This window comes from Musca domestica, unplaced genomic scaffold, assembly GCF_030504385.1.
Source record: "Musca domestica strain aabys unplaced genomic scaffold, Musca_domestica.polishedcontigs.V.1.1 15, whole genome shotgun sequence".
Taxonomy (NCBI): Eukaryota; Metazoa; Arthropoda; class Insecta; order Diptera; family Muscidae; genus Musca; species Musca domestica.
The window spans coordinates 15,234,203-15,257,021 of record NW_026712207.1 but is presented as its reverse complement, the minus strand read 5'-3'; the positions used below and the strand labels follow the sequence as shown (position 1 = coordinate 15,257,021).

Below are 22,819 nucleotides of genomic sequence, written 5' to 3'. Positions count from 1 at the left end.
ACTGTTTCGGCTCAATTTTTAACTGATGATCGCACAATTCTCCCTCTCATCTCATACTAACCGAAACTACGAAATATTATTTATATTCTATTTTCCCTATGAAATATCACTTCTTGAAACAAATAAAAGTAATTAACCTTAGCTAACTTATATTAATTATCATACTTATTAAAAACAAACGTACATACATACCTAGCTACTAAGATTATTAATTGATCAGCAACTGAAAAAGCGAACAAAAAATTGTAAAAAACTTACATTCACAATTAATACTCCATAGGAGACCTAGAATAAAATCCAATTATTGGATTACAATTTGAAATATTTGATAATGGAAACATATGTAGATTTTTGCTAGGATAAAATTACATCTTAAAAATTAACCTTAATTTCGAACATGAAAAAATTAACGTTTCTTTAGAGGCTAAAACTACCGAAGAACATTAGAGAATCTATGTAAGTAGTATGAGGCAAATTAACAAAACAAAGAATCATTTTTTTTCTCCTTCTTTAAACAATTTTATCAGCAATGGTAGACACTAAGAAAGTAGTTGAATTTTGTAAAAAAAACAAAGTCGGAACAGAGAAACAACAAAAAACTATCTAAACTAAATTATGAGCAGCAGTTGTGTGGTATTTAAAAAAAAAGAAGTAGTTCTTAAAACTTTTTTTCTTTCCTTTTTCGTTTCAACTAATTTCTTTCTTTAGAATTCTCACCATGTCTTGTTGTTTTTTTCTTTAGTTACTTCGTACTTCTCTTACTTCGTCTACCACGTCTTACTTGCAAATGCTTTTGTGAGAATTGCAAAACTAAGACTTTGTTTGTTTAGATTGTTAAGTATTTTCTTGAGAACAGGAATTAACACAGCAGAAAAAGCAACTGGGAAACAGAAGATGGAAAAGCTTACAAAAAGAAGCGAGTTGATGGGCAAATTGTCGTCATTATGCGATGTCAAATGAAAGTAGATTCACTGCGAAAAGTACCCTTTTGGAAATAATTAAAATTCGCATTTCTTAAAAACTTAGATTTTAAATAATAAAAATGTTTACCGGAAAATTACAACTTATTTTAAATTTTCTGGGAAAACTTTATTTCTTATATTTTAGAAAAATAAAATATTGAGATGAAATTAGGAATTTCCTGGAAAGAACAAATAATTAAACAGCATATGGAGATAGTATTTTTTTGCAGAATTAAGACTGTCTTAGTAAACGAAGAGGGTTCAAAGAAGTAAAAATGTGGTGCTACTAAAATATTACGTTTTCCAATGAAATTTAGGAAAGTAGGTCAAAATTTTCTTAATTCTTTACTAGAAACGGTTCCCATTAAAACTTAGGGTTGTTTGAAATGATTGGGTCATTTTTGCCGCACAGAATTTTTTTTCTAAACCAGTTTCAAACTTTCTGTAGAAATATGCCAATCGTATTCATATTTTTTTAAGAAAAGCGTTTATTCTCCTGCCAAGCTTTGGTTTCTATCAGTTTGGCAATTTTTCCCCCAACGTAGGGTGACCATATTTATTCCTGCCATCCTGCCCATAGGCAATTGTTGAAGTTAACTTTTCTGCTGAAAAAGCAAAATGAAGCTAAAAACAAAAAACGAAAAACCTGTTTAACTTTTTTTCTTTCATTGCAACAACAACTTTAATTAACAATTAATAAATAGAAGGAAATAACAACAACTACAACAGCAAAAAGACTTTTTTACATAGAGAGATGAACTAATTAAAAACAGCAACAACTATGATGATGATGACGGCGATGACGATGACGACAAAAACAACAACAGCAACGTCCGTCATACACAAGTTTTACACTTTTATATAACAGAGAGCAACTGCAACAACAACGACATTGAATGAACTGAACTTTAAAAAAAAATGGAACTACAAAGGATGTTATCATTAAACAAAAAATAGAGGATAATTTTTCACAAAAAGGAATGCCACGAATGGAATTTTAATCAACCTTTCGACAGCGAGTCAGCACAAAAACCTGCCATTGATTCCGGTGCTATGCTATGTTCTTTTTGTTTTGCTTTATTTTCAATTTCCTCGAAACCTATTTGATATTTAACTAGATTACGTTTTTTCCACTATCATTTAAATAAAAAAAAAATGTATTTAATTTTTTTTTCATTTCTTTAATTTTTTATTGGTTGTAGTTTTTTTATTCCCTAGCTAAATCATGTATTGACAAATATTTACTTCTTTTATGGATATATATATGTGTATGTGTGTATTTTATTTTCTCTCCATTTACAACTCAATTAAACTCAAATATTTATCAAAATATTTATTTATATACAGGGTGTTCGAAAAATGACAAACGAATATGAAAATTAAAAAAGGGTTTATGCAAATCACGGATTTCTTAAAAATATTTTTCAAGGATATATTAAGGCGTGGACTTAAAAAATATACATATTTTTCTTATGATTTTTTAGGCAAAGAAACGTGAATGTTTTTTTTAATACTTTCAAGCATTTTTTGGTTATGAGTCATTTTTTTTTTAATATTTTTGAGGATTTTCTGTTTAAGAATCGAGAATTTTGTAAAATACTTTTCATGAATTTTTTAAATTATTATTTAAGGAATATCATAAAGACTGTTTTGGATAAAAATCATAATTTTGGAAAAAAATTTTTGAAAGATAAAGATAATTTTTAAAAAATCACCAGGACAAAAATCCTGAATTTTTTACAAATATTTTTTTAAGGAATCCTTTAAAAATATTGAATAATAATTATTATTTTTTTTTTAATTTTTTTTTTTTGTTTTTTGGAAAGTCTAAACTTTTTTAATAAATGAAAATAACATTAAACCATGGCAAGAATCGTTGGATTTTAGTATTTTTTTAAACGCCAAGAATCGTGAATTTTAAAAAAGTATATTTTTGAAGAAAAGTCCTGGAAATAATCGAAGTTTTTTCAGGATATTTTCAAGGACGTCTTGGCCGAGAATGGTGGATATTTAAAATATATTTTTCAACAGTGTTTTTGCTAAATATCGTGAATATTTTAAAAATAGATTTTTTAAGATGTTCTTCTCAAGAACTATGGATATGTTTATACCCTCAGCTATAAGGCTACATAGGGGAGGGTATACAGGTTGAAATAAAAAAACTGCAACAAAGTCAAAGGCCATAATTTTTACATTTTCTTTTAATATTATTGAATGAAAGCAAATAGCATCAAATTTTAGAATAAGTTCAGATTTGTTCGAATTGGTCACCTTTTGCACGAATTATGGCCTTCAAACGGCCAATGAAACCGTCACACGCTGTCCGAATGTTGCTCTGCGGTATTTTGTGCCCATTCCCGGCGAAGTGCTTGCTTAAAGTGATCGACACTTTGGTATTTTTTAGTGCCAACCTTGCTTTCCTAAATACTCCTGATACAACGGCTTGGTATCTGGAGATTTTGGCTATTGTGCGCTAGAAATGAAGCGAGGAACCTCATTTTGTAACCATTTTTGGGTGGTAGTTGAAGAGAAGATCTTCGGTCCACTATATGTGATACCTCTCAGGCATTTCAATCTTATCCAAAAATTATCGCGATTCTTGCACTTTATATTATTTATATCAGACTTAAGTCATTTACCCATAATGTCTACATCGACTAATGTTTTTTTTTTTAATAATTTAAAGAATTTTTTAGAAAATCTTGAATTTTTGTAAATAGAATTGGAAATTTGTTTAAATGTGGATACTTTAAAGACTTGTTTAGTGTTCTTAAGAAAACAGAGGATTTTTTTTTGAGGATTTTTTCAGAAAACAGACAATTTTTTAAATTCTTTTTCTAAGGTTTTTCGGAAAACCGCAAATTTGTTATATTATTTTTTATGTTTTTTAGAAATTCATGAAATTGTAACACTAATAACTGTAATTTTTAAGGACATCCAGAATTTTTTAATGACAATTTTCTACAAAATAATATGGTTTTTTATGAATTCTTTTATGTTTTTAAGGACGTTATGTATTTTTCGATTTTTTGAGAACATTTTTAAGGACTTTCCCATTAAACTACCATTGAAATTGATTAAAAAATAAAAGTGCCAAAACATCATTAATTTATGCTCAACAATTAAATACTACGCCTTTGAGTCGTTATTCGCTGATTTTATTCACTCCCATTTTCGAACACCCTGTATAAAACACAAAACACAACTAGTCTTAGAGAGCAGAGATTTGAAGGAAACAACTTTCACTAGGGAAGTTTCTGCTTCAATTCTTTGCATTTTAGAAATAATAAAGAAATTTGTCATTTTATTCTTTCTAATCAATTATTTATCAACTAGAATTAAGTGTCATTTAGTTTTAGAAAATATGTAACAACAAAATGGTTGGTTTCAATAATAGAAACAGCAACAACAACATGGAAACAATTTTAGTCAATGAAACCAAACAAACTTAGTTTACAACTCTAATGTAGTGTGGAAACGAACGAACGAAACGAAATAAAACGAAACAAATAATTGTTAATCTAGACAACTTATATAATCAAGCCGAACAACAACAACATTCAATAACTTTTAGCCAACATATATATTTATCTCTTAAATAAAAAACAAATACGAAAATTAGTTCTTAATTACCTACTCGTACATATATACATATATATATTTAGACAAACATACATAGCTATTTATCATAATTAGCAAATAAGTCGTCAACGTCGTCAGAAACGTATATATATTTATCACCTAATTGCCACTTGAAAATACTTTGTAATGACTTCGTAACTACTTGAAACTAACTACTTGTAAACGTAACGTAAACATACTGTAAACGTAACTCTGTCTGTGTCTATGTCTGTGTGTCTGTGTGCGTACTGTATGTAGAGGAAATCAAGGCAACTAAGCAAAAAAAGATAGAGAGAGATGATATTCCGCCAACAGCAATGACAACCAACGATAACTCTTTTTTTTTTGGAAAATCATTCCGTTTTTTTTTTTCTAGTGAATACTCATATTTTTCCTAGTTGAAAATTTTAGTTAACAAAACAACATTTATCCAACACTCAATGTTTAGCAAGAGAAAACATTATAAATTTAGATTTTCCAATAGCTATTTAAACACATTATTTAATCTTCTCTTATTACAATTAATATTACTAAAATAGTTAATTATTTATTCTTCATTCCAATATTTATCTCAAAATTGAATTTGAAATAATGAAAATTTACAGTTTGTGCAATTCTAATAATTTTTTGTTGTCTTCTTTCTTTTTCTCTTTCGCCCTTTTTTCATTTCCATATGTGACAATTGTTGTTTCTCTTTGCGTCGAATGGTTGCATTTTCCAGACAATATAATGTGGGGCCTGGGGACATTACCTGAAGGTAAGTTGAAAATATTTTGTATTTAAAAAAATTTCAGTATTTAAATTGAAAACACTTTTAAAGATATAAAGGGTGAGATAAAAAACTGCACCAAAGTCAAACGCCATAATTTATACTTTTCTATTTTAATTTTATTGAATGAAAGGACAAAATGTCCGAAATTACATCAAACTTTGGAATAAGTTTAAATTTCTTCGAATTGGTCACTTTTGACACGAATTTTGCTCATCGAATTATGGCCTTCAAACGGCCAATGAAAGCGTCACATGCTGCCCGAATGTTGTCTGCGGTATTTTGGCCCATTCCCGGCGAAACGCTTGCTTGAGGTGATCGATACTTTGGTATTTTTTAGTGCCAACATTGCTTTCCAAAATACTCCAGACACAATAGTCCAACGGATTGACATCCGGAGACTTTGGTGGCCATTGTGCGCTGGAATTGAAGCGAGGAACCTCATTTTGTAACCATTCTTGGATGGCGCGTCCTGTTGAAATGTCCAAGGTCTACGGGGCAAATGTTTGCGTGCCCAGGGCTTGAATATTTTCGCGATAATATTTGGCATTTTTTTGATGCCACAGTCGATTAATACGAGAGTAGAGTGACCATCGGCTATTATGGCAGCCCACACCGAAGGCGACCCACAACCGAAGGTGCACATGTTCTTTGGCAAGTAAACACGATAATTTTGTTTGTTTACAAACTGCTGGACAAAAAATGTTTTCTCATCGGCGAAAACCAAATTCGCCAGTTCACCACTTTCGGCCAAGCGAAGTAACTCTTTAACTCTTTTGAGTGTATTTTCTTTCTGCTGCGGTTTAAGTTCTTGCACTTTTTGGAATATCAATGGCTTTACCCCGAGCTCATTTTTCAATAGTTGCCGAATGGAATATTGCGATATGTTCAGCTCACTAGCCATTTTTCGGCCACTGCGACGCGGTTTTCGATCACGTCGCTTCTTTCATTTTCGAACCATTTCTGTTGATGTAGCTGTTTTCTTCCGTCCACTTCCTTGACGATAGCCACTTGTGGTTTTCCAGCCAAATATAAAGAAATCCCACTATCACGCTTGAATTCCATCACGAATAATTTTTTTCTGAAAAATTCTCACGCTTATAAACAATATAATGAGCTGTCACTGGAATATTTTAAACAGCTGTCGGACGAGTGGCATTGGAATGACAGCAGTCTGAAGTTGGTTGCAGTTTTTTCATCTCACCCTGCATATTATTTTTGAATACCAATGTTTCCATACCATTTTAATATAAAACCCGCTAGTAAAGAACGTATGACTGAAATAACAACTTAATTGTTGGGAAACTTGCCGAGTATCGAACATTTTAACTTTTTGTTAATTTGTTACGAAAATGTACTCAAATACTCAAAAATAGCCTTAAACAGACATAAAAAAAAATTCTTAAACTATTTTTAATTACAAAATTTCCATTCAAAAACGTAGAATTTCCTTCTTTTTAAAAAAATGTCAATACATTTTTAATTTTTAATAATAATGGCATTTTTTTCCCACTTTTTGTCACACTGTGCAACGGTCGAAAAGAAATACTCTTGTGAGAACCTACCTCTCGCATAGATTTTTTCAATATACTGTTTTTTAATACAACCTGCCTAATTGTGCATATTTTATTATTTTGATTATAGTCAAAATTGATATGTGTTTTTCCCCATTTACAATTATTTAAAGTTTAACTCATAATATTTTAATTATTTGTCTAAATTTATGTTAATTTCCATTTCAGGCTTCCCAGCGGCCGCTTATGCTGCCTACGCAGCCGGCCGTGGATATTCGGGTTATCCCAGTTTTGGTTTGCCCTATCCAACCGGTAAGTTTTCTTTCCCTACTTTCATTGTTCGATTTATGTGATTGTTTTACAACTTATCCTCCTCTAACTTTCCAAAATTAAACAAAAAGACTTTGACTAAATTAAAAAAAATCTTTCAAAATAAGAATGATCATTTGCAAAATAAAAAAATTAAACTAAAAAATATTGGCCCATTGTCTTCTATATGTATTTTTGTAAGAAAAAAACTGAAAACAGTTTGGCTTTTGTTTTGTTATTTGTTTCAGTTTATTTTCTTGTTTTAACAAATGCTTGATGCACGCTTCAAACAACCACTACCTAATAACAAGCAAATAATCAAAACTGAACAAAAATCATAAACAGAAATATTGATTTGTTTTTTTTTTTTTACTGAAATAATTCACATTATTTGATCTTTTGTTTCTAATATTAACCCTTTATGAAAATAACGAACATTTGTTTCTATAATTATTGTAATTAACCCATGTTATGTGTGTATACATAAATATGTTTACAGTACTATTTTGTTCTCCTTTTGCACGGGACTACGCTTGTAACTCTGCATCATTTCGAACGGATGGATGTCTGCCTTATGATATGTCATGCGTATGTCTGTTGCTGTGACTAACACTGTTATTTCTCCACAATAAATCATTGTTATAAAAATGTATTATTTATAAAAATTGTTTTTTTTTTTATTTTTCATTTCTTTGGTTCGGCTTTTTTGACTTGATTTCATCGCCGCTTCATCATAAACAGCCGGCGTTATGAGTGTAGTCCCGGAAAATCGTATTTTGATTGGTGATTATATGATGGCCCCACCCACATCATCAGCTTAAAAACTTTCCAGTTTTATTTATTATGTTATGTATATGATCATACATTATTAATATTATTATGTTTTTTCATAGTTTTAAGTTTTTTTTTTTTTAATTGCCATAAGTCATTTATTTTCGTTATCTTCAGTTAAAAAAATAACATAAAACAAATATTTTCTTAAAGAATTGACCTACAGAGTAATATTTTTTTTTTTTTTTTTTTAATTTTTTCAAAACCTGCAAGAATGCCCTACGTGTGTTTCCCCCTTTTAGCTTCACATATTTTAAAATTTCAACATATATTGGTGTATGGGAACTCAAACAATGTAGTGATAATGTTTCAACATGTCTGAATTTGGAAATTTATTGGAATTTTTGTATATTTTAAAAACAACCAGAATAATGGGCAAAAGTTATATAATTTTTCACTGTTTTTCCATAGTGTCCTTACTCGGCCAAAGACAAGATCATGCCTCCATTAGCACAATATAGCCACATTCGATATTTTTATTCGCCGAGTTTTAACATTTCAATATTATCGATCCTCTGGGTAAAAATTAAGATGTAACATTCGATATTTCCGTTAGTTGACATTCAAAATATATGGTCTGTTCCAGAATTGCGAGAATGTAAAAGAAAATTGCAAAACTTGTAGAGGATTCGGTATAGATCCTCTGGGTAAAAATAAGGATGTCACATTCGATATTTCCGTTAGTTGACTTTCAAAATATATGGTCTGTTCCAGAACTGCGAGAATATAAAAGAACATTTTGTATAGGATCGCCAACTAAATTCGACCGGACAAGCTGTAGGTAATATTAAAAATAGTTATGTAGGGCATAATTTAAAAAAAGTGAAAACGGTGGTAAATCGGGACTAAAAATGTCAGAATAGCCAAAGTTCGAAATGAAGGCCAAATTGGGAGAAGTGATTCTAGTCAGGGATCCCATAAAGCATAAATAATCTGAATTCTAGGTTCATTCACAGATGACCGTCTGCCTGTTCCTCGAAGTCCACTACTTTTTACAGGGTTACCCATATTCGACGGACCTTTGGGCCCTTTGGGCCCATTCCAATTGACAAGCGTCAATTGAATTTTGTACGTTAACAAATGCAAATCAATGCGAATAATCCGTTGTAAAGTGGACCGAGCCATGCCCAACTGCTGAGACGGCGTTTTTGGGATGTTCTTGGGGACCTCTCAACACTGGCTCGTACGGCAGCGATGTTCTCGGCCGATCGCCTTGGTCGACTTTTATATGGCCTCTTCGGATTAGAAAGAGCCTTACCAGTCGAAAATTGTTCGTGTAAACGCTTAATGGTGTTCTTAGAAGGCGCACTTCTCACATTTTTTAATGTTTTAAAAGCTGGAAGTTGAGTTTTCACAATTAACTTCTTCTGTTGAATGTAAATTTCAGAGCGCTCGCGTGGCGTGTATTGGTTCATGGTAAAAATCTGCTTGGACTGACGCTTCAAACGCGGTATGTCGTCCTGGCGTTGCCAGATGGGTCCGTCGAATATGGGCAACCCTGTATATCCTCCACCTAAATATTCGTCATAGACCCCATAAAGTATGTAGTATTAATCAGCATTAAATTCTAGGTCGATTTAACGATGTCCGTCTGTCCCTCTGTTGAAATCACGATATAGCTCACATTATTTGGTATAGCCCCCATATAACGGTACCTCCCGATATTCGGTATGTTCATGTTTTTCCCCAATATTTTTTTTCACGGATTTGCCTAAAAATTGGTATTTGTTGGTCATAATGGGTTCTAGCTCCGGTGGCGAAAAATTGTATGTATAGGTCCACGTTTTAGTATAGCCCCCATATAACGGTACCTCCCGATATTCGATATTTTCATGATTTTTGCCAAATTTTTTCACGGATTTGCCCAGAAGTTGATACTTGTATTTCATAATGGGTTCTAGCTCGTGTGGCGAAACATTGAATGTATAGGTCCACGTTTTGGTACAGCCCCCATATAACGGTACCTGCCGATATTCGGTGTTTTGATGATTTTTGCAATATTTTTTTAATGGATTTGTCTAAATATTGTTATTTGTAGTTCAAAATGGGTTCTAGCCCGGTGGCAGAACATTGAATATTTAGCATTTTGATATATATTCGGTATTTTGATAATCCTAGTCACATTTACCCACGAAATTGTTTCAAATTTGGTATTTTAAAAGATTTGATAGATGACAATCCATGAAGTATAAAATTGTCTATGGAGGTTCCCGTTTCGGTATGGCCCCATATACCGGCCTCATTCACTTCATGGTTTTTTGATAATTCAGATATTTTATATAAAATTATTTTGTTTACCCAATGGTGGATGGTATTAGAAGCTCGGCCCAGCCAAACTTAATATTTTTTACTTGTCTATGGCAGGCTCTATCTTTCCTCCAACGGACCTCATATACCAGTTCTTTCAGATTTAAATGATTTTATAGTCAACCTTTTGTAGCGATTGTTTTATGTTTAAAATCTCAAAATGTTTAGGAGTTATAAAAAACTGTATCCGTGGAAAACAAACAAAAGATTTCCTCAGTTTAGAGTAACTCCATATGTTCGCTGTTTGAAATTTACAGTCAGTACATTGTTATATCGGCGGCTAAAGAATTTCCCCTTAAGTAGTTTCCGAATTGGGTCAAATTTCCGGCATAGTATATGTAGCCTGACTAGTTTATATATTCAAAGTTTTTTACAAAGAGGCCTCCCATAACATTGCGAAGATCCTTGGAATATTTTCTTATGGAATGGTCTGTGATTTGACATTTCATGTTTATAACGCGTAAGGAACTTTTTTTGCAAACATTTTAATATTAACCTGGCGTATTGAATATGCCATCTAAAGTGGAAAGTATGAAACATTTTTAACCTCATAAATTCTTTTCTAGAACAATTTTCAGAAATTTCCTAAAATATTTTAAAACAATTTATATTTCATGCAGATTATTTAATTTTATTTGAAATTTAGCTCTGTAGGTCGATTTTATGAAAAATATTGTTCAAAAATTATTTTCATTTTAATACTTTATTTAAACATTGATACACCACCAAAGACATTAATGAAAAGCAATACAAAGATAAAAATTTCAAACACAAGTGTAACTGAAATACGTACTATACAAGAGTTGTAAACATATTTGGATACATACATTTTTTATTACATATTTTAATTGTTTTAATTTTTATAAAAGAAATAGTTAAGAAAAAATATTTGTTTCTTTTTATTCAAACAACAAAATAAATAAAATATATATTTTCTAAAACCAGCAAATAAAAATAAATGTTCGTTATTTTTTAAAAATTGAAATTTAATTTCACTTTTTTTCTTTTAAATATTATTTTTGACACCGTATTGTCCTAGACCAAGCGCGATCCACCTCTATACCCCCAATATTATGTTTTCAAAATGTATTCTCGTTTTTTTTTTCTTTACTCGAAATCAACTGAAACCAACAACAAACTAATAATTTTGTAGGCTTAACTATTTGTGGCATCGGTAGAAGTACGTTTGGTACGTGTAGTACGAATGCAGGCAGGCGGCCCGGTACTGGCGGCGGCGGCACAGCTGGTACCCAGCCAACGACAGCAGGATTTCCACATCAGGCACTGACCCTGCCCCTAGCCACCGCTTTGACACGCACAGCCGCTATCAAATCACAATTCCTGGGCATCAACAACTTTTAATAGCAATTCCACCCAAGCAGCCACGATCACAGACAGACATATTTTGTAAACGCCACTACTACCAGTTGTTGTACTTGTAACTCAATTCCGCACAATGTCGGGCTGATGTAACAAAGCAAGGCGTCCAACAAAATTTTGTATTGGCGTCTTGGCGCCAAAATCGAAAAGCGGATTAAATATTTCAAGTCAACTCAAAATAGTTTAGTTTAGCTTAGTATTCGAAAGCGTTTAATATTCTTAGAGTAATCGTAGACGACATCTAGCAGTAGCCGTAGTTCAAATATTTATTACTTACAGTAGTAGCAGCAGTTCAATATATCAACAAAAAATATGTAAACAAATTTAATTTTTGTTCTCTGCGTATATCTTTCTCTCTCACAGCAGTAGTGGCCGTTTAACATGTAGTCCTCTTTGAGATACAGTCTTGCCTAGAACTGCAGCATAGATTAGCAATTTGTATATTAACATGCAACTAAAACCAAGAATAGCAACAACAACAACTACAGTAATAATCAATTTGTAGTTGCCATAGAGCGTATTAATCGTCAAACTTTATACATTGGGCGTATCGGTATGGGGCTGCAGGCAATTCTTGCCCAGCTATTCAATTTGTATGGCAATTTCATTTGAATGCCGCCGCTTAGCCTTCGCAACATAAATATTCGATTTAATGAAATTGAATTGTCGAATCGCTTTTGTATGGCCATGCAACAATGATAACACCACAACCACCAACAACAACGACGGCAAGTTTAAGAAGGAGATCAAGAACACTTGATGCCATTAATTAATAATGGTATTGAAATCGTATTGAAATATCATCTATTCAATACAATATCTTGCACTTGTTCTAAACTCTGATGTCTACATCCATACAAATACAAGCATACCTACATATATGTCTTAAACGCCATGCAGACCGACATACGAACATACATGGCCGATATTTATAAACGCCCATTTAATATAATCAATATGTCTTCGTAGTAATAATACATCGTCTATAACCGAAATTCTCTATATTCCCCTCTTGTGCTCTCTCGTTTACACTCTCTCTTCACCACGTATTTTGTGAGTGTATGTCTGTCTCCTCAATAGTTGTATACAGTCCTTGAATATTTATTCAACTTTGTAGCCACAACAAGGACTTGTCATATCTAGAGCCTAGAGTTTCATTTAGCCAACCAGAGCGGGAGAGTATTTACAGACGAAAAAATATATATCTCGTATATTCGTAATAAAACCAAAAACAAAATATTAGCAAAATAAATCTCTAGCATTTAGAAAAAAATAATATTTAGCATTCGTACTAAACGTTCGTTTCTTCTTTTATATCGTCTTTTTGTTTTATAAACGTACTTATGGTTTTCTTTGATAATTGCTAGAATGTTTACATTGCTCTTGTTTATTGCACATTATGTTTTTTTCTTTGGAATATAGTATTTGGTTATTTTGGTAAACTGTTTTCCAAAAAACTTAATATTCAGGGTGTATGTAATTAAAGTATTGTTTGAAGTACTTGATGACATTGTGTATACATACATGCAACTTAGTTTTTGTATACTCTAGATTCTAGAGTATAGAGCCTAAAGTGAGTTATTTATACTTGTTTTAATCTGGGGTTATGGGAGATTTTAAAACCTGGCATAACCACTATTTATTGAACATTGTAAACATTTAAGGAAAAATAACACAAAAAGCCCTTCATGAAGTATCTTGTGGATTAACATATTTGACAGTCAATTAACAAGTAAACTTAAGCGGAATATTTGCTATTTTGTAATGTTCCGACATAAACATTCAAAACTCCGATAGAATTGTCTTTGTTTTCATTTTCTCTTTTTCAACCAACAATTTTTCTTTCGTCTTTTTGAAAAGTTTGAATTTTGTTGAAAGATACCTTAAATGCTACTGTACTTAAAAATAATGTTTGAAACATTTTTTTTTTTCCAAAATAGGCTGCCAACAAAGTGCAAAATAGTTCGCAAATTATTTTTTTTTTTTTTTTTTTTTTTTTTTGCTACAATTAACTTAAAAAATTTCTCCGATAAGAGATTTTTTGGAGCAATTTACATAATAGCTAATAGTCTCATCAATTGGCTGATAAATCGTCTGGGATCTGCCTCTTCCTTCTTCGATAAGAGATTTGGGGTTTGATTTTTTAAGCAACTGGCATATTAGCGCATAGTCTCTTCTATCGGCAGATAAATCGTCTGTGATCTGTCTCGAGCTTTTATCAGACACTTCATTTCCCACTATACATACCATAGTGCTGCCTTAGTTACAATGTTACCAATACATCTATTAAGTATATTTTCATTATTTTTGTCTGATTTCTGGTATTTAAAAGCTCTCAGAGTTGTAAATCTGCTAAATTTCCCTTGAAAAAAAGAAAATTTAGTAAAAAAAACACTGATTTGATAATAGAACTGATCCACGAGCAATACTTGGGGTTAAATGAACGGCATGTTCTTCCACCAAATATAAATCGTGCTTTCTCCACGACTTATATGACCAACAATGTTATATCAGGATTAATATTTAGTTTTATTTTATTAACAAACTTCTTCTCCAAATGAAAACGTTTTCACATTTTCCGATGGCAAAAGTCAAATGTCAAATTTACAAGAAAATTATTCTAACTGAACATACTCCTTCTTCACACCGATGCTTTTCTTATTATAATACTGCTCAGAGTTCTAGTTACTATTCTCTCCCTCTCTCTGTTATATGATTGTTTCTATTCTTGCTCTACTTATACGTTTGCTAGAGAACACAGTAGGTGTGTCTGGTTACTTTTCCTGCAGGAATTGTCCAGCAACATCTTTCTGAGAGAGCAAGGTAGTTTTATTCTCTTTTGCAAGGAAATTGCGAAAAGTAAACAGACGGTATTCCTGCAGAAGCTTGCTGATTTGTCAAAACAAACCAATTTGTCCCCCATTAAAAGAATTAAACGAAAGGAACCACCACCAATTTCACAAGTTTTATAAAAATATATAAAAACAATTAGTCTTGTTAATTCCAAAACAATATTTTCAAATTAAAAGCACAAAAAGAAATAAATAAACAATAGAAAACATCTGATTGAATGTCAATGAATGAGAAGAAGAAGAGTTGCAAACTCTCACTGAAAGAACCCAGCAGTCCGCTGGCCATTACAATTTAATACCCATCCAAATGTATGCTATATTGTCAATAGGAAAAAATGAAATGACAGTGGTTAATAGCATACAACTAGCATCCGAATCGGATGAGTCGTATTGCTATTACATTGTGAAACAAAATCCATGTTAGAATTAAAGAACAAAACAAAATACAATAAAAACTGTCCATCGCACTTGCATCTGAATCGGATGCCTTTGTATTGTTTTGTAATTTTTTTGATTATTGTTGCAGCTGCTGTTGTACCGTTATTCATTTCTGATGCTTCTTTCTATTTTGAAGCTAAATTTTATTCTGTGAAGTGTTTTTGAAAGTGCAAGTTGTGAATTTTGAACAAAAGTTAATAAAATAAATTAATAAAATAAGAATATAGTAAGTGTTGTGTGTTAAATTAGTTCAATAAAATGTCAGGATTCAGTAGGAGTAATTTAAGACGACGTTTAAGGAATATAAATTTTAATCATGGCCATTTTCGGTAAGTTAAATTTTTTCTTACATACTTATTGAAAGGTGATATTATATTACCTTAAAATGTAGTCCATTAGTCTATTCTATAGTATAACTGTTTAATATTAAAAAATTGTTCTATATTTTTTATCCTTATTTCAGAAGCTGTCATATGTGAAGGATTCCATGAACAGGATTAGAAATTGTTTCAAATTCCCTAAGGCCAGACACTTCCGAACAATGTCCTACAATAAAAAACTGGAAAAATATATTGTTTTTTTCCTTTAGTTTAAGCTTTATTTCTTCCCACGTCTTTTGAATAAGTTTTATGAATTTCGTTTTTATGAATTATTTCTAATTATAATAAGAATATTTTATTGTTGAAAACACTGTTAATAATACGAATATTTTAATAAAATACAGCTGAAATTTAAGTTCCACAATCTAAAATGTTGATGGAATCGGACCCATCCAACCTTCGCTTACAATGTTGATAGATTTCGGACCCATCCAACATTCGCTTACGTTGTCGGTCGATTGCGGACCCATCCAACATTCGCTTACATTGTCGGTAGATTTCGGACTCGTCTGACGGCCTAGGCCATCTCTGTGTAAATGTAAGTAGAAATTGTATACAGGCTTTGGATGGGTCGCACCTACATTGTCATTGGTCTCAGATGGAAGATGTATGTGCTAAAAAATCCGCTGGGAATTGTCAAAATTTCTCTCTCTAACCGCTCTCTTTTGGACACATGAGAACAGTGTCCAGTAAAAGCTACGGTGTGTTCAGTAAAAACTACATTAATGCCACTGTAGCGTTTCCCCCAGAATCTATTATAAAAGTTAATATAATTTTAACAAAAAATATGTCCATCAACTATGGAAAAAACTTATTTTTCAAATAAAATCTTATACATTCTCCAATGGCAAAAGTCGAATGTTAAATTTAAAAGTAAAATATTCTAACTGAACATACTTCTTCACACCGATGCTTCCTCTTATTATAATACTGTCCAGTGTTCTAGTTACAACTCTCTCTCCGTTATGTGATTGTTTCTATTATTGCTCTACTCATACGTTTGCTAGAGAACACAGTATTGTTGTTGAACAAGAGAGAAAGATCATTAGAACTTCTAATAGAAGGTAAACTATAATTAATCTCATTATAATAAGGAACAGTGTCCATATGGGGTATGTTCAGTAAAAGTAATGACACTGTAGCGTTTCCCATAATATCAATTATAAAAACTAATATAGTTTTAACAAAAAATATCTCCAACAACTATGGAAATTCTCTACTTGCTTGATTTCAAGACTAATTTTAATCAAAATAATATGTGCTTCAGCAATTTCTACTTAAAAAACAAAATATTTATCGTTTCCATTTCTGTTTATTGACGTTTGAGGAAAAAATACTATTTATTGATGAGAAAATATTCGAGTTTCGCATATGTCTGTCAATATGACAGCCTGGACAAAAATATTGCAAAAACAGACCAAAATTCTACTATTCATTTTGGTTTCAGTATTTTATTTGTTTCTTTAATTTTTTATTTAATTTCTACAAAAGAGCAATGTCAGAAATTTAATTTGAAAATATAGCTACAATATTTAGAAATATATACTGAAAACATTAATCATCATTAAAAATATATATCGATTAGCGATTAGAATTTTGTGTCACAATATTATAGCAAACTATATATCTCTCACATTGTATTGCCATTTGTTTGGCCTTCATTGGCACTAGCACCAAAAAAATCAATTTTCCCACTAAAATCAAGTTTCTTGAACACTTAGCAATTCTTTAATATTTAGCGCTTGATAGATTTTTTTCATAATTCTTTGGTTTTAATTATAGAACGTTTCATTTAAATATATTTTATATACTTTTTACTTGATATCCACATGTCATTATTATATATATTTGATATACTAGTGATATTTTTAACAAGAAATGTTAGTGTCCCGATGTTGTTTTTAATCGTATTTTTAAATTACAATATCATTTTGAATATTCGTTATTAAAAATTATTTTTATTTTATTTATTTTAAATTAAAATATTTTTTGTTTATTTTATATATTATATGCATTTAATATATATGTATTTTTTTATTTACATAAAATATTTGAGAGTTGCTAACAAAATTAATTTTGATCCGTATAAACCATTGATATTCGGATTCGCTTAGAATATTTACCCTGCAATGAAATGCATAAGCAAATAGAAAACTACTTTCTATCCAATTTAATTTAATTTATTTGGAGTCAAGACCTTTAAAATAGCTAGACAATTACATTTCATATGCCAAGACATAGACAAATAAATTTTTTATTTAAAAAAAATATTTAAAAATTTTTATATTTTTTTTAAATGTTGCTTCTTAAATTTTGCTCTTTGAAACTATGAAATGAAAATTTTTTATTTCATCTAACCGTAATAGTGTATTATCCTATATGGAATATTTTTTGTTTTTTTTTTTTTTCTTGTGTTTTTTTTTTTTTTTTTTTTTTTTTTTTTTTGTTTTTGTAATAAAATTTGTTAGCCTCTAAACTCAAATCATATATTATTGCTTATTAGCATTATCATTTTTAATATAATTTTATATAATGACTGCAAATGAAAAGCTTTCAATGGTCAAAAGGTGAATTTGTATTAATTGTTTTTACAGTGGGTTTACAATCGATAACAAAAATTTACATTTACATTTTTTATTATTTTTTCTATAACAAATAAAAATATTATTTATTAAAAATACACACACACAATGTTAAAACAAAAGCTTCAAAACAAAAGAAGACAACCAAATGAACAAAAAGAAAACAAACACAAAAGAAAACAATTTTTACAAGTTTTATATTTAAATTTGTTAAATAATTATTACAAAATAAAAAAATGAACAAAAATATCTATATATACAATTACTTTTTAAGGAGATTAAAAAAATCAAAATAAACGTGTTTTTGAATCAATTATCCATCCATTTATTCTGCAAAACAACAACAACCAACACATTAAGAGAAAAAAACAAAAGATTTTGCTATACCTAAAACACAAAAAACAAAACAAAATATTTTAACAAAACAAATTGCATAATGCTTGTCCTTGCTTTTTTACGCATATTTATTATAAAGAAAATATATACATATATTGAAATTTTGAGGAAAAAGAAGAAGGAAAAAACGAGAACAACAACAAATTGAAATTATATTAACAATTGCTAAGCAAATTAAGAGAACACACAAACAACTGAACACAGAAATGTTAAATGTGGCAGAAAAAAACATTCAAACATGATGCAAAATGTATTTATTAAGCTGAAACTACAATTATTAAATATTAAAAAAAAAATAAAATAACAACAAGAACAGAATATTATTTACAACACATGCACACATAACCCACATCAAATAATAATAACCAATCAAACACACACAAAAAACCCTATAATAAATATTTAACATTAAAAAAAGGAACGAAAGTACGTAGCATAAATATTTGCATACATTACAAATTTCCACCAACAAATTCACACACACACACGAACACTGTGGATAATTAAGCTTGTTATAATACGTAATGACACTATTAGGCTATTTATAGTTCAGAGCCCATTCAAGCAGAATAACCAACTCGAAGTGCAAGTGACAAAATGACAGCCAGCCACTCGGGCTAATATTGGACTAAACAATAATTGAATGATTATTTAAAATTATAATCGAACGACAACAACACCAGCAAACTTTGCATATTTGTTGTATTATGATGCTGATTATTATTATTGTATTTAATTAATCAATTGATAATATTTAAGCAACAATACAAAACGAGCAGACAACAGAAGAAAAAACCAACAACTAGCACAAATTTCCCTCTCCCAAAATAACTAAATGAGCAGTACAGACATACAAACAATCCAACCAACCAACTACAACAAGAAAAAAGCTTGAAAACAATAAATAATGATATTTAGTAATAAAAATAAATTGAAATTCAATTACAGCAGCTACAACAACTGAGCATATTTATATTGCTTTGCAATTATCCATTAGATAAGTATGGCATTCAGCCCTCCTCCTCCTCCTTCAGACCATTCGTTTTTGTCAGCTGCTGGTGTTTTGTTTTTATGACAACTACCAGCAGCCAATTGCCAACATTAATGAGATAAAACAACAAACAAGAGTCCGAAAAACAACTCTCAACTCTCAGCCAATATGGGAATCAAAGCAGCGAGAGAGGGAGAGGAGAGTAGAGGAGAGGAGAAAAAAGACGCCACACTAAACTGAAATAAACGACTAATAGAATGCTTATTTAACCAATTATATCGAATAATTATAATAAACAACAATATTAGTTGGTTAGTTAGTTAATATTGTTGTTTAAACAAACAAACACCCACACACACATATCCCTACGCGCATCATATCACATGCCAAACACACATATTACATTTGCATAACAATTGCCTATTACATAATTACAAAATCAAATATGTTTGAAAAAAAATGAAGGATGACAGGGAAATTGATATAATGGATATTGAATGGGTTCGACTTTGATAAGAAATGTATTTTTTGGATTTAAAGGATATTTGTATAAATAAAATAACCTTGTAATGAAACATAATCTTTAGAAATCAGAGAGAACTACGCAAGTATTCGTATCCTAGTAGTACATATATTTCTTACGTCTTTAAAAATTTTTGGAAAATCCAAAATATTTCTATTTTAAAAATATTTTGCAAGGGCCAAGTCAAGTTCCTTTCCGACTGTAGAGACTTCTAGACATCTAGAACATGATTTCAAAATAAATTAAAAATGAAAATTCGAAAATAGAAAAAAATGAACAACGAGTAGTAATGGACTCCTACGGTCCGAGGCAGATTTAAAATACAAAAACGTCATGCATCTGCTATTAATCCAGACACTTTAAAAGTCTGTATCAATAAAAGAGTCATTTAACAAATTTGGAAATATACTCGGCTGGTGAAAATTTTAAGTCTGCAACTTTTTCAGATAAAATGTGACCCATATTATCGTAATTCGAAAACGTCAGTTGTAATTCGTAGCTTTTTAATTGTAACACATTCATGTAATTTAAAATTTAAAATATTTCATTCATATTTTATTTTTTATTTCGAATTATTCCAGTTGTTCCAATTTAAATTATTTTATTATACCATCCCATACCATATGGCTACCCTCTCTAGCCATGTATCATTTGATACGGCCAAAACGTGATAAACCGAAATAACGTTTTTAGACCTAAGGTCTCTTTGGACCAAAACTGTTTCAGGACATATGGAGCTGATCTAGCGATGTCCCTCCGTCCGTCTGTCTGTCTGGATGTGCGCACGATAACTCTCAAGTATCCGTACATTGTAATATTTTTGTCAAAATTAGATCGAGTTCGGAGATGGGCAATATCTGTCCACTCCTTCTGGTACCTCCCCCACAATAGGTCGAAATTTTCAAAAAATATATTTTTTGCACAGGAAGAGAAAGGATAATTCGATTTTGCTCCAACTTTGCAAATTCTAATATTTGAGTCAGTTCTAGGTCAGGTGCAAAAATGGATAATATCGGTCCACTCCATCAAGTACTTCCCCCTCAAAGGGTCAACATTTTGAATAATTATAACTCTTATGAAATGTGATGTAAGTGTCCGATTGTCATCGAATTACACTCATCTCAAAACTTTTATTAACCCAAGGTCTGGTGTGAAGATGTAATATATCGGACCACTCCGTTTGGTACCTCCCCCACAAAGAGTCAACATTTTTTATATCCATAAAGTTCATAGAACGTGAAATTAACATCCGATTTCATTCAGACTTTGGACATCTCAATACTTCTATTAACACAAGATCTGTTATAAAGATGGTAAAGTTCGGACCATTTCTTCTGGTACCTCTAACCTCTAACAAGGGTCAAAATTTTGAATTAAAAAAACGATCATAAAATGCGAAATAAGAATCCGGTTCTCTTCAAATTTCACACATACCATAATTTTTTTAACACAAGAACTGGTGTGAATGTGCGATGTATCGCCTCACTCCTTCTGCTACCTCCGCCACAAAGGGTCACAATTTGGAACAATTATAACTGTTGTAAAATGTGAAATGTGAGTACGATGATTTTCAAATTTCGCACATCTTAATATTTCCACTAACACAATAAATGGTATAAAGAACCGATATAACGGACCGCTACTTCTGGTACCTGCCCCACAAATGGTCAAAATTTTGAACAATCATTGAGCAAATAAAACGCCAAATAAGCATTAGATTTATTTTAAACTCGGCACATCGCAATATTTCTATAAACGCAAGATCTGATGTGGAGATCAGATATATTTGACCACTAATTCTGGTTCCTCCCCAACAACGTGTCGAAATTTTGAATAATAATAACCTTCATAGAGTGCGAAATAAGCACCCAATTGTCTTTAAATTTCACACAGCCCAATATTTTTACTATCGAGATCCAGTTTAAAGATGACATGTATCGGTCCACCCCTCCAGTTATCTCCCCCACAAAGGATGACAATATTCAATACATATATCCCTTAAAAATTGGTAAAAAAGTCAACGACTCTTTTCAAATATTTCTTCCCCGCCGGTGTTGGACAGAACTTACTGGTAATATTTTTTAGTTAACGTACGATTCGTTGGTAGGAACTCCTCGTGCGTCAAAAAATAGCTGTACCTTAATTCTTCTTAATTGACCGAATTTACGGTCTGTCTTTCGATCATGGTTCCTGCTGCCACTCTTATTGAGATGATTAAACTTTGGTTTCCCTTTCACTCCCATTAAACGTTCTAAACGTGAAATCAGAAGTTGTCACCACTTATGGCTCTTGCAAATATATCTGAGTCGCTGCCTGTGCAGTATCAAAGTAACTATATTTTTTTGGTGAAAATTTGGGCAGGAGACGACAATTGACACAGTTATCTTTGCCATGGTCTCCAAAGATGTCCTTTGGAATAAAATACACTTAAATATCAAAATGTTATTCTTCTCCACTTTGTTCGGTTTGGCATTTTCAAGATATATTAACAAATATAAATCTCTGGAGTATTTTTTTTTTTTTCAAAAATATGAAAGAATTCAACAACATTTTTACGCTAGAAAATAAATCAATGCTAACATCCCGTATATCTTACCTAATTACTTATACGACACCTAGGCCATTTTTATTAAGATTACTTATACGCATTATGGGTTATAAGCATATTTGCCAATATTATTAAATTTTTTTATTCCAAGTTCTTATAGACAGATTTCCTAATACCCAACTGTTTTTCTACATTCTCTATTACAATAAAAAATAAAATCCCATTAATATCTAAAGCAAATATTGGACTGGGTACCAAATCTATATTTGCACATTTTTCTATGAAGTATACTACCATTCAGTGGCCATATCCCCAACATTTTCCACCAACTAACATCAAAACTTAAAACACTTATCGAAACTTAAACAATTTGACAATGATTTTCTTCTAATGTGGCAATGTTATTTTCCCATTTG

At 31.0% G+C, this 22,819-nt stretch overlaps 1 protein-coding gene across 6 annotated transcripts in view; it reads left to right on the top strand.

The window, feature by feature from the left end:
* Window positions 1-22,819, top strand: part of LOC101897588 (RNA-binding protein Musashi homolog Rbp6) — an 824,018-nt gene that overhangs the window by 779,238 nt on the left and 21,961 nt on the right. For 4 of the 6 annotated variants that reach the window (XM_059119712.1, XM_059119713.1, XM_059119711.1 and 1 more), the window contains exons 11-12: window positions 5,305-5,340; window positions 7,095-7,178. In XM_059119712.1, coding sequence (XP_058975695.1) covers window positions 5,305-5,340; window positions 7,095-7,178 — 120 coding nt within the window. Of the gene's footprint in view, window positions 1-5,304; window positions 5,341-7,094; window positions 7,179-7,916; window positions 8,125-11,466; window positions 11,682-22,819 lie in introns of those variants that run through there. The other 2 variants (XM_059119715.1, XM_059119716.1) reach the window with 2 other exon arrangements.